This window comes from Pteropus alecto, unplaced genomic scaffold (genome assembly GCF_000325575.1).
Source record: "Pteropus alecto unplaced genomic scaffold, ASM32557v1 scaffold103, whole genome shotgun sequence".
In the NCBI taxonomy this organism is placed as follows: Eukaryota; Metazoa; Chordata; class Mammalia; order Chiroptera; family Pteropodidae; genus Pteropus; species Pteropus alecto.
The window spans coordinates 11,713,565-11,727,342 of NW_006436288.1; the positions used below are offsets into that span (position 1 = coordinate 11,713,565).

Consider the following 13,778-nt stretch of genomic DNA (forward strand, 5'->3'; position numbering starts at 1 on the left):
AAAACTAATATAAACTAGAGGATGTTTGCAGTATACACAGCTGACAATGATTAATATCAAGAATATTTTTAAAAAATCATACAAATCAAAAGCATAGACAACACAGTAGAAAAATAATGAAAGATATAAATAGGTGTTTCATAAAAGAGAAACCATATATTAATAATCATATGAAGATTTAAATTTCATTAATGATTGGGAAAATCAAATTACACAATGAGATACCACTTAAAATCAAGTGTTGGAAAGGATGAAGATTCACAGTATTTCTATACATTGCTTTCACAAGCAACCATTTTGGAAAATAGTTTTTTATAATCCTGTGAAGTTAAACATAGACAAACCTTACAACACAATGATTTCACCTGTAAGCGTATACCCAAGGGAAATTATGTGTATATGCAAAGGTAGATGTGTTGGGGAATGTTCAAGGCAGTTCTGTTCTCAATAGCAAGGTGTTGTAAGTTATCCAAATGTCTATTGACAGGAAAATGATTGAATAAACTGTGGTATATTATAGTAGTCAAAAGAATGAATAGTAGGTACAATAATATTAGCAACATAATTTTATGTGAAAATTTAAGTCCCCCAAATTTATGTTATAGGATATCCTTTAAAATTTTGGTAGTGTAATGTTATGTAATGTTATGTAATGTTATGTTATAGGATATCCTTTAAAATTGTGGTGATATAAATAAAGCTTCATTAATTTGAAAGCAGGGGGATGATGTAAACTAAATTTAGGATTGTGAGTCCAGGGAGGTACAGGGAGTGATTACATGTAATTTGTTATAAGGATCTTCAGTTTTAAGCTGGGTGGTAGGTTTCCATATGCTTTTATTTAAAAACAAACAAACAGAACAACCAGATGCCTTGAGAGTAGAATATGACTGGTAGAGATGCTATGTAGCTAGAACAAAGTGAGTCAGGGGAGTTATAGATGAGGTCAAAGAGGTACTGGGAGCCTCCAATTATATCTAATAGAAGAATAAATAAAATGTCAACAGGGATTTAAAGCTGTCTATGATTAAAGTATTTGAACACTGAGACATTGAGTTTATTATTTCACTCTTGTCTACCCAAAAGAATGTCGTGCTTATTTTATCAGAATAACCATGTTCTCGGTAGATGAGATTATTGGATGTATCTGTCTAGATAAATGAGGCTTCACTATTGATAGAAAATAATATAGTTGAGAGCAGATAATACCATGAAAGTTATGAAATGCTTTCTTATTAGAGAGGACATTAAACATGTGATCATCTGTACTTCATAATGTTATCAACACTTATTTTACTGTGTTGTTATCTAACACTTTATTATCTGTTGTATAAAATACCTTAATATTGTGATATAGGCTTTTTAAGGATATATTTTTGCTTTCATTCACTAGTGCCACCACAATTCACAACTTTGTCTTCATGCTTCTTTTGCTTACATGTGTGACTCCAAAGCTCATGTCCCATAGAGGTATGTATTTTTCATTACTTTTTGGAAAGATTTGGATTTGAGATTGACACGTTGGTTTTAGAGTTTAAAACGTCATTGCTTTATAAAGAGTTATCCACTGTGATTAATGTGTTGGAGAGCAGAATGACCAGAAGTAGATTATAGTAATTTTCAAGAAATAGAAATCTGAATCATAATACAAGATTGAATGACAAACCTTGCTATGGTGTAAAGTATAAAGTGAAGATTAAAAGGTGACACCTAGTTTTTGCATTCTGGATGGATTAAAGAACGATACTATTATTGTGTGAAATAACAGATTCAGGATTGAAAGTATTTAGAAAGTCATTTGTTAAGAAAGCAATTTGATTTTAGTCATAGAATAATATACTTAGAGGATTTTATAATGCAGTGTCTTAGTGGTCATTTGATCAACCTGTTCATTTTACATATGAGGACACTGTGGTCAAGGGAGGTGTGGTGCTTTGGCCAGAATTGTATAGTTCAGATACAGATTCCTATATGATTGTAGGATATGAATGTGCTGGAGATGATGTAGCAACAGTTAGGTTACAAAGGTCCATAAATCCATGTTAAGAATTTTGACTTAATTCATAAGATGATGAGGAGCTGTTGAAAGGTTTTAAATCAATGGGTTTTTAGAAGGATCACTTGGGTAGCAGAGTGGAGAGTGGAGTAGAAAGGAACAAACTAGAAGCAGGAAACTATTTTGGAGGCTGATGGTATAAATAAACCAGATAAAAGTAATGGTGGCCTTAACTAGGGTGAAGGTATTAGGGATTGAGTGGAGTAGATGGATTCTAGAGGTATTTAGGACAGGATTTGTTGATTGATTGGATATATAGAGTGAGAGGAAGGAGGCAAAGATGACTCAAGGTTTTTGTCTTGGCCAACTGTATTGTAGAAGGTAGTACAAATTTTGGGGCAAAGGAATCCTGGAGGAAGAGTAAATTTGAGGATCATAAAAGATATCTTGAGTTCAGTTTTGGTTGTATTGAATTTGAGATACTAGTTAGATTGAAAGAGAAATTTCAAACGTCTGTTGAGTATATGGATCTGGAGCTCAGAATATGAATCTGAATTAGGGATTCCTTAGTGTATATTCATAAATGAATCCAAAGGAGTGAATGAAGTAGTCCAAGGAGTGTATTCGAAATGAGATCAAAAGAAGGGCCAGATCTAAATGCTTAGGAACACCAACATTTACAGGGTAGGTGGAAGAACCTGCAAGGGAGACTGGGAGGAAGCAGTCAGAAATAGGAAGAAAGACAGAGGGAAGAAGTATGGTTGTCCTGCAAACCATGAAGTGAGAGATGAGAGTGTTTTGAGAAGGAAAAGACTGGTCAGATGCTGTTAGTGTTCAAATAAGACAAGGAATTGAAAGTGTCATTTTTGCATTTAGTGAAAAGGAGGTAATTGGTTGCAGGCATGGGCAGTAAGAATAGAGCATTTATGAAGTTGAGTCATGAAAAGGAAAGAGCTGTGATTAGAAAAGAATATGTAGTTGAGGATGGTTTTGCTTTTGTTTTTGTTTTGTTTCATTTTTAAAGATGTAGGACTTGGAGACTGTTTAAGTGTTAATAGGAAGAGCCAAGTAAGGGGGAAGTTGAATATTTAAATATTTAAGGAGCCAAGTAAGAGAGGGAAGTTGAACAATTGGGAGAGCCAAATCAGAGAGCACAGGTGAAAGAGATGGCCTTAAGTAAGTAGAGGGATCCCTCCTTTTTGTGAGCGGAATAAAGTGGAATAGTTGGATATAGATGCTGATAACTATAGCTTTGGTAGAAAGAAGTTAAGGGACTTCTCTTAAAATGGGCTTTCTGTTTTTTCTCTTTAGCAGAAGGGTTGGTAATGTGCTTAGATTACCAAAAGGAATAGAAAATTTGGAAGTCTGAGGAGAGTTGAGATTCTTTGGAATTACTTCTGGAGAATGAGAGAAAGAGACTTAACTAGAAAAACATGGGTGTGGTAGGCAGCACTGTGAATCCAGTCAAAGATGGGAAACATGAATTTTATAGTGAATTCTCTGATAGCTCTCTGACAGGGAACAGGTAATTGGATATTGTTGGTGATCCTTAGGGGGAGCCATTAACCACTCCAGATTCTGAATTGAGAAATAGAACCAAGAGTCATAGGAATCAGAAAAGTGACGCTATTGGTAGAGTTTAATGTAAATGTGGCTTAGACCAATACTAAATGAGGTCTTCTGCCTGTTTTCTTCTGAATTATATTTACCTATCCAGTCACAGGCTAAAAGACATGTCACCACGCTAAGAAAATGAAAATTTTCTCTGGTGAGCTTCTCTTATGGGAGCTGGACTAGCAGAAAAATATATTGTTTATGGGCACAGGGTTCCCAGTGAGGAGCCCAAAGAGCTTGTATTGTGAATACACGCTAACCTTTTATGTATTAAATCTCATCCAACAGAGAACCTGTGGATGTCTTGCTCTCACCATTGTTATTTTTTTTCCCTTGGAGAGAAGTAAAGGAGGTAGAGAAAGGGACTATATATTTCTTGTCTTGTTTCCTTCTATTTAGAGAAGGCCTGGATTTTCTTTTAAAATGTGAGAAGTGATGTATCAATCCCCTATCATTCTTTGAGGGTTGAGATTTTTCCAGATAGGAGTACAATTCATTTAGTGAGAATTTTCAGTTGACAGCAGGGTAACCATATAAACATATTCATTATTTTGTTGGCAATAAATGATGGGCTCTAGTGAGGAGATTAATTCTGGAAAATTTGGGCATAGCATTAAGATTGCGAGAGTGAATTTATTCTTTGAAGGAGAAGATAATGTGATAAGATCAGCAGCCCATCAGCTAAGGCAGAGTTCTATTAAGGAATTGGAGGTGGTAGAAGGATTAACTAAAGAGCTTGGAAAGTATATGAATTTTGGAGAGTCTGAGTGCTTTGCATTTCTTTTTTTCTCTTTATCTGCTGGGACATGTAAATTTTCTGAATGAAGACTGGTAAAGACAAAAACTTAATTGATAGCACAGATGAAAGCTATATAAAGCAAAATGTTTAGTTATTAGAATTATTAGTGGTTGGGATGTTTTCCTATGTGATCATTTATGAATGGAATATTTTTACAAACTGAATATATGTTTTAGTTATTTTTTAACTTCTCATAATATTTTGCCATTGGCAATAGTATTTATAGTATAGCAATAGTTCTTTAATTCAGCTTCATATTGGAAGTTTCAAAATTATCATTAGCCCCAATAATAATTGGATATTTAAGAGAGTAGAGTGTAGCACTGTAATTTCTTTTAAGATGTAGGCCTTCAAGCTCATGTCTTAATATGGGTAGAGTTGTTTTAGTGTTGAGTTGTTTTAGTGTTAGCAACATGGTCTTTTACTGCTCAAGGTCCAATGTGTTTTTCTTCGAAAAATAAGAAGGAAAGGGAAGTCATGTGGGAACTATTAGCAATGCATTTGCTTTCATTCAGTAATGTATTCCAAAAGCATTGATTCAAAATAGTCTTTGAGCTCCTACTATGTGCTAGGAAGTAGAAAACAGTTAAAAAATTGGTTTTCTACTGTACCTCAGAAGAGCTTATACAAATTTAAATAAACAATTTCCTTGAACAGATAAACCTGAAATTCTGATCTTATATGATTAGACTCTTCAAATTAGTTAAGTCTTAATGGCTGTTCATTTTTAACTTTAAGTAAGGGTGTGTGGTGTGTGTGCATGTGTGCGTGTGTCCTGTTTCTTTCCGATTTACGTTTGCTTGGGACAATCAGAAAAAAAATCACTTGTCTATTGTTTCTAGGAAACATGGCATGAAACATCAAATGGAAAAATATTGTGATTATGAGGATGTTGGTTAGCCAGTAGTTTTCCAGATGGGATAGAGATTGAGTTAAATGCTAAGTGGACGGTGTTAACAAGTAGGGCATTTTGGATTGATTGAATAATCTGGATGATTTCTGGGGATTGTTTTTTGAAGTCAGTTACCTTAGTGTCTTTTTTCTGTTAGGCATTTTTTTTCCATTTTGTTTTGAACAACTTTGTTGTCTGAGATGCATTTTTACATTTTGTATAAATACTTGTCATATAGGAAAGTGTTATGAAGAATACTAATATAAAAAATTTAAATTTATTCACTGGTTAATTGCTAATTTAAAACATTTAAGCCTTTTTTAGTTTTTGTAAAAACAAAACAAAATTTTCATTGACTTTTTTTCAGTGTATTTTGATGGAAATAATAGGTTGTTGGCTCATTGTGCCATATGTTTTTTATACTATCATTAAAAATAAATCAGTTATGTTTGCCCATAGTATAAAGTTGTACAAAGCTTGATATGACACACAAACTCTGCTATGCCTATTCTTCTTTTCCGGCCTCTCCATTTCTTGTTTTCTTGAGGCAACATGTTTAGCTCATATAGCTGATTCTATTAGTGTTTACCAATACATCCCTAAATAACATATTTATTGTACTACTTCTTGAGTTTTCAGTTTCTGTGTGTCAGCTTTCCAATATGGAAGATGGGGCTTTAACTGTCTTTTATGCCCCCCGGTACCCCATACCATATACTTCATCTTTCTCTTACCTTCCCCAAATAGTTATAATTTTGATGCAGTTATTTATTCATTGTTTATATTATTATGACTAAATAATATTCACAGATGAGAAATATAGTATATAATGTTTACTTTTTCTGTCTATCATATTATTTTCTCTGTTTTCATTTGGTTAATTTGCTAATCATTAATTCAACCCCAAATATTCCCCTATTTGTTTGAAATCACTCTCATGATGGTAAAACACGATACGATACAATCTATTGATTTCATTTGTTTGAATACATCTCACAGGAGCTTTCTGATATGTTCCAATGTAGACTGGTTGCTTTCTATTCTTGCTACATAGATAACTTGGGAATTTACTTCACTATTATTTTGGGAGAATTCATTTTCTTTTCACTTTAGATGGATCTCCTGTTTCCTAATCTCATGTTTTTCTGTGTCTTATTTCCTTGGCTTACTCTATAGCTTTTTAAGAAAGAATGTTTGGGAAATATTTTTTTGAGACTTTGAGGGTATGATTATGACTATTCTTTTCTTACCATAAGTATTTGTTAGTTTGGCTGATTATATAATTCTATGTTGCAAATCATTTCCCCTCACAATTTTATAAGCATTGGTCCATTGTTTTTCATCTTCCAGTGACACTATTGTGAAATCGAATGCCGTTATATTCTTTATCCTTTGTATGAAACCTATTTTATCTCTCTAGAAGCTTGTAGGATTTTCCATTTGTCTCTAGTGTGATTTAAAGTGGTTTTTTTCCTTTCTATTTTCTTGGATACTTTAGGATCCATTATATCTGAAAATCCTATCCTTTGGTTTTAGAGAATTTTCCTAAATTATTTTGTTGATGATTTCTTCCTTTTTATTTTCTCTGTTCTGTCTTTGTAGAATTTCTAATAATTAGAAGATGTCTATTCTGGACTGGGTCTTGTAATTTTGTTATGCTTTCACTCTGTTCATTTCATTTTCTTTTATACTCTGCAGTTTTTCATTTCCGTAATTATATTTATTTTCAAGACCTTAGTCTTGTCATACACCCCTTCTTCACCTTCTGTACTGCCTCCAAAATTAGGTCTTCCCATTCTTATTTCATAGATATACTATCTTCTGTTAACTCTCTAAAGGCATTAGTTATAGTTTTTATTTTTTATTTATTTTTTGAATTTTTTTTTCTATACAGTCTCCATTTCTTCCACCTTCTTCCTTTTTTTTGCTTGGTCTCTATTTTTCACATTATAAATTTTACTTATATCTTTAATTGTCCCTGGCAGTCCGCTCATATGTAAGAGTGAAGCACTAATAATAAAGTAGCAAACACATATAATGCTTAGAATGTGTCAGACATTTTGAGTGCTTCATCTATTTTAACTTATTTAATCTTCATAATGACTTTAAGAGTTAGTTACCATTAATATTAATTATTATTATTGTCATCATCTGTTTTTGAGAAATGAGGAAACTGAGTCACAAAATGTTTAGTAATTTGCCTAGTGTAACACAGTTGATAAATGGCAGAGCTAGAATTTGAATCCAGGTAGCCTGAGTCTATTGCCTCTTCTTTTAACTTTTAGACTGTTCTGCCTCGTATTAAAATCAGGAACGAATTGGAAATTCTATACATGTGGATAGGGTTTGTCAAAGTAGTGTTAGCTGAGTGAGCTGTTTGTGGAACCTCTCAGGAGGTCCTTTTCAGGGGTCGATTAGATTCACCAGAGAAGTCTTCTAAACTAGTGACTAGAGGTTGAAGTCCAGCCGCTGGCAGTTTGGTCTTTGAGTGGTGAAAGAGGACCTGGAGCATGGGTCTCAATATTTGATACAACTTTGACTTAGCCCACCTGTCTCAGTGTCTTCCAATTCAGAGACCCTCGGTTTTACCTTGTCTAGGGGATAAACCTTCAGTCTTCTGCTGTGATGAGGAACTGTAAGTTGCCCAGTTGTGCAGATTCTGAAAGGGGGTCTTAGGATATACCTGTGACTCTTTATGTTGAGTCTCCCCTTTACCCAACTTTCAGTGCCCCCTATTCCTTAGCCTTTTGTGGATTCTACGATGTAAACGTAATTGATTCTCATATTTCCTCACTGGTAGTTTAAGGTTCCCCTTGTGTTTGCTTTCAAATTTTTTGCAGTTTTCTCATTTCACATTCTCTTACACCTTGTCTTTATGGGGAAGCAAACAATCAAAACAGATCTTTGCTATCTTTTAAGAAAAAGCTTTTAGGAAAAGGCTTGACTAAATGGCATGTTCTTAATGTGCCATTTAAAATTCTCTATTAGGTATGTTGAAATAGATCTCAAATGTGTCCTACCTGAAGCATTTCATGATGCTACAACTAAATATATCACCTAAAAATCTTTCCTCTCACCTTGGACATATTTTCTTTTTTCTTAAGACTCTTTTATATTTAATATTATTGTATTTGCATGCTTTTCATACACTCTGCCCTCCTGCTCCTTAAGGACCTTGAGTGATCTTCTTCATAGTTGCTCAATAAAAATTTGTCACATTAAGTGTTGCATATATATTTTTCTTGAAAACTGTTAGCAATATATTAAATATTGAGGATAGTAAAGGAGGGAATTAATACAGTAGTGCAACAAAAGAGATTGAATTCATATGTAAAGAAGTGTGTATATTATTAAACCTAGATATTATGAGATCTTTCAATGTCGATATCTAATCAGAGCAAAGTACACATCTTTCCCTCTTCCAGGACACGAAAGAAAAAACTACATGCTCTGTCAATTTTTTGCCCATGCTTAAGATTCTATAACTTAGATACGAGTTATATTTGGTGTTGCTATATTTGTAGTGTAATGAGATACAGTGTTATGTGCTAGAAATATTCTAAAAAGTTCATAAGTGGACTTTATATAAACTAATGTTTTAAATGTATTAGAGAGGCTAAATCCATAAAGAAGCCCACACTTGTAATATTTCCTTTTAAAAATTAATTTTTTGTTTTTATATTTTGTAAAATTAATTCAGTGCTGTAGTTTTCTTTCCTCCTGATCTTTAAAATGTTCAGAAGGGAACAGAAACTGTTTCAAGACTTGAAACTAAATTATTCAGAGAAAGATTATTGCTTTAGAATAAAGTTTGTTTTTTTCTAATACTGTATTTTAAGAAACTCAGGACACATTTGTCTTTTAAAATGTATTAATATTTCTTTGATGATAAAATAGAGAAAAACTATCATCTGCGTTTTAATATGAAAAAGTGCTGAGATATGGAAGACGTCAGTGATCACCAATATGTTCTTTTGTAGAGCTATATCGGTACTTAAGAACCTGATGGTATTTGGTTCATTATGCAAAGCTGAAATGATTGTTAGGCATGGGTATTTGTTTTTGTTTTCAAATTTTCTGGCACCTTACAAATAATTTATTGGGATATGTCTTATGAAAACACATAGAAGCATTACTCTAATAAAAATTCCATTCTTTTGAAACCATATTATTCGGGTACAGTGTTTGTAGATGCTAAAAATATTTTTTAATTGTCTCCTGAGATTTGTGGGATACATGTGGAAACGACAAACTTGGTTTTTATAGTTTGACTTGGTTAATTCTCGGTATCCATATCACTCTTCTTTCCTAATTTCTTCATGAAAAAATGTAATCACATACAGATTTCTATTCAGTTGCGACACAAAATTAATGTGAATTCCATTTCAAACTAACCACCATCAAAAGTTTCTGAAAGTCTGGTTTATATTTTTTAAGTGCAGTATGCGGATGACTGGCTTAGTTTTGATTTTTAAAGTTTTTAGATTAGAATTTTAAAATATGAGTAATGGTGACAATACTTGTATCATATTCAGTTTAATTTAATGTCCTACCTTTTTGTAAGATTTTTTTGTTTACATATGTTTCTTTTAGTGTCATTACCTACTGAGTTTCTGTGAAAATAAATTTTCTTTGCTTATTAAAGCAAAACAATCCTTGAGATAGTTTTTTACTGTTTATTTTCCTTTTTTGGTTTTATTTCTGAAGGCATTAGTATTAATTTCAGAGAAAAGGTAAAGCATAGCTATAGATGACTACTGCCTCATTGCTCAAAGCAAAGTGCCATAGAAAATGCCTTTAGAATTATTGCTTAAGATGCGCTTTAATTCATTTAGCTGTTTTATTTTTAAGAAGTTGGCGAAGACTGTTTTCCTATAATTAAGTCCTTATTGTATTACTGAGTCAAGGAAACTGTAATTAATATATGGATATGTTCACTTTTGAAATATAGAAAAGGAAACCAGTTATTATTCAGTAGAATATCACTTACAGCTACTGATTCACAACTTATTGTGAATTTATTTTTTATTTTAATGTATACCACCTATTTCTTATTTTACTTCTCCAGGTTTTTTAGTTATTTCTTGGTTTATTAGATAAAAGCTTCTTTTTTTCTTCTTTTTTAAAAAGCCCTAGTACTCATGGTTTTTTCCTTTTATTTTTATGATATACATTTAGGACAAAATAAAGCATGTGTTGTCCTACTGCCTATCTCTCTTACATACTTTAAGGGTAAAGTAGAGAGGAATTCTGGATATTTGCTTGTGTTTTTCTCTCCCCTGCTCTCCCATGAATACATGACTTGATTTATCTTGATCAGCCTAGTAACTTGCTCCACATTTTTCCAAAAGTGCAAAGCAGTTTTAGCTAAAAATACACATATCAAAATGCTCCAGAAGTTGTGGCCACAGCTCAAAAATGCTGATCAATTTTGAAAATCTAAATCAACCTCGGCCATGAAACCAAGGGAAGAACCTTTGTGGTGGAGGACAGATTTCCAAAAATTCACCACAGTCCTGTTCTTAGCTAGAGTTTGTGCTGATGTTGCCAGACAACTGAAGAATAGATGCAAAAAGCAGGAAGCATTATTGAATTGAGCCCTAGCGCCAATTTGGGAAAAGCAAATTAAAATGTAAAAGAATATTTTTCCACTCCTGGAGTCTCAACATAAAATGGCAAAATACATGGTTGCTGAAAAAGTCACAGAAATTGCTAATGTTGCCAGAATGGCTAATTTTGCCAGAAAAAAATCCAGTCTTTTTGAGTTAAAAATGCATACACACATAGTTTCTTAAAAAGGATTGTTTTTAAAACCCAAATGAAATAGTTTTAATTTACAAATCACGATGTATATACATTTAAGTCAGAGAGTGTTTTGACATAAATGACTGTGTGTTCGGAGTTTTCAGTGTCTTCCGTTATTTTTCAGGTGCACTTGAAGAATGGATGATGATGATTTTGGTGGTTTTGAGGTATGCAGTATGATTTATCTTATTTTGCTTATGTAATTGTTTTAACTTTGTTCAAATTTTAACTTTGAAATGTTTTATTTATCGTTGGTGTTCACGATCTCTTTCTCAATGATTTTGAATGTAGCTTTGGAATAACAAATAAAATCAAGGGAAATTAAAATATATCCTCTTTGAAAGTTAAACTGATTTACTATTATTGAACATTTCGTTCTGCTCATAGGAATGGTTTAAATTAAGGTAATTAAGTGCTACTAGTGGAAGCACTAAAGAAGAGGTTTTAAAAATTGTCAGCAGATGATTTTGTTGGGATATGTGTCAATTAGGAAATACTTGTGAGATGAGAGATGACTATTGAAGATCTGTTACATATTTTCTTGTTTACACCTGTAATGAGTTGAGTTAGTCTATTAACTATATAGCCTTTTGGTGGTTTAAAGAGCTAATTAGTATGTTTATGTTGTTAGATTATTCTCTCAGGTTTGAGTTGTATATTTTTTAAGTGGAAATTGTTAGATGAAGAAACACTGTCTTTTCCTTAATCCTTTTCAGTGAGTGTTCATTTTATTGAAATATTTTGTAACCCAGTTATTTTTATGGAGCCAGTATAGTCTTGCAGGAAAATCTCTGGATTAGGAGTCAGGATGCATGAGCTCAAATCCTGGAACTACCATCAAATGAGCTTTGTGATTTTTCTTTTTTAGTAAGATTTAACATAGTTTGAATTTGGTGAAAGGAGATTGTTAAAAATATGGAGTATAATTAATGACATTAATAGGAGATATAAGATACTAAGTATATATCCAGTGTTCTGAATATCATGAAAGAGTGGTGTGAGTTGAGTTTTTTTTATGCTTCTGTTGATCTTTAATTCTGTCAATATGGAGATATTTAGAATATTAACACCGCTTTTCTACATTTCATCTAAAATTGTTTTTGGTTTAACACATTTGTATGTTTTCTATATATTAATATTTGGGGTTTTATTGGGTGATTGAATCTTGTTTATGTTACTGAAATATAACAATTAAAATTTTGTTAAAATTGCTTATATTTTGAAGAAATGTGTGTTTTAGATGTAATCTTAGTTTATTGTTTAGAAATTGTTCATTATATGAAGGTTAAAACTTGGTATAGTCTTATTTAAATCATGCTTGATTTATTATATTAAGAAAAAAATGAATAGGTAGTGCTTCTTAGAGGAACAATTATACTTCAACGTTATAGTCAGTGGATCTATTACTTTTAATATTGCATAGGTGCAATGTTAACCAACCATGCCAATTTAATTGCGGTTATTAGGTTTCGTTCTTTCCATATCCTGTTGTAGAAATATAGAAGCTCATTATCCTTAGTTATATAAACCATGTTTATTTTTCATAGTTTGTAGAGTAGCTACTGTGCTCTACATCACTTAGCCCCTGTGGTAGATTTCCCCAACTTCTCCTTGGCTGACACTCAATGCAGAATGTGAATCGAAATTATGATATTTTTTCTATAATAATTTTACTTTGACCTGGATGCTTAAGAGACAGAAAACTGCACTTTACCCGCATCTCAACATTAAGTAATTGTCCCTTAGTTGTAAAAGTGTCGAATAGGAGGGCTGGTTAGTTTAAAATGTCAGCTTTAGGAATTCTACATGTTGAATACTAGTAAATCCAGCTGGTGGATTATTCAAGAATTTAGATGAATCCTGTTTCTTTAGATTGATCTCTAATGAGGTCTTATGCTATTATTGAAAAAGATTTGGTCTCAAGAATTTTAAAGAAAAAGGATTTATTTTTTTTATATACATGGGTAAAGGTGGTAAGTTAGTTTAGAGTACTTAGACATAAAATTTACAACTGAAAATGTGGTTAAGGATAGATACAGTAAAAATTTTATTGGCAGGAGATATATCTGAGTAAGAAAGGAACATTTTACTTAAAGATCATAGAGCAGGAGTACAGGGGTGGTAAGTAATGCTGGGGTGGTAGCAATGAAGACTGAAAAGCAATTAAGCATTCGGAGGGAATTTGAAAATGTGTGTTGTATTACAAAGAATATGCTTGTAGAAATGGAAGTTCGATTGCTTACATAGCATTTCCGCTTTTCAGATCTACAATAATTATGCCTTTATTTTCTAGGCTGCAGAGATTTTTGATGGTGGAAGCGGTGAAACCCAAACTACATCTCCTGCTATTCCTTGGGCTGCTTTTCCTACAGGTACTGGTATACCACAACTAGGAATTTTTTTCTTATTTAACACTTTTGCCTTTTCTTTGAAGGCCTCTTTCTATCTTTGCATGTGACCTTCTCTGATCTAAAAAATGAAATGACCCAGATTTAATCTAGGTTTTTTTCATACCAAATTATGAATTTCATAGCAAATTCTCAATGGTGACTTGAGGCATGATTCAAAAAATGACAACACGAAAATTAAATGCAATTAAAAAGTACAGTTTACATTTCCTCATATGTCTTAGTTTTAGGAAGGTATGGTTTAAATAATTTTTTTAGGTTGTC

At 32.5% G+C, this 13,778-nt stretch overlaps 1 protein-coding gene across 1 annotated transcript in view; it reads left to right on the forward strand.

Moving 5' to 3' along the window:
* CCDC91 (coiled-coil domain containing 91) overlaps window positions 1-13,778 on the forward strand; it is a 281,509-nt gene that overhangs the window by 41,514 nt on the left and 226,217 nt on the right. Inside the window, exons 2-3 of the mRNA XM_015589963.2 lie at window positions 11,231-11,273; window positions 13,400-13,478. Of these exons, the coding sequence (XP_015445449.1) occupies window positions 11,244-11,273; window positions 13,400-13,478 (109 nt within the window). The 5' untranslated portion in view covers window positions 11,231-11,243. The remainder of the gene's footprint in view (window positions 1-11,230; window positions 11,274-13,399; window positions 13,479-13,778) is intronic.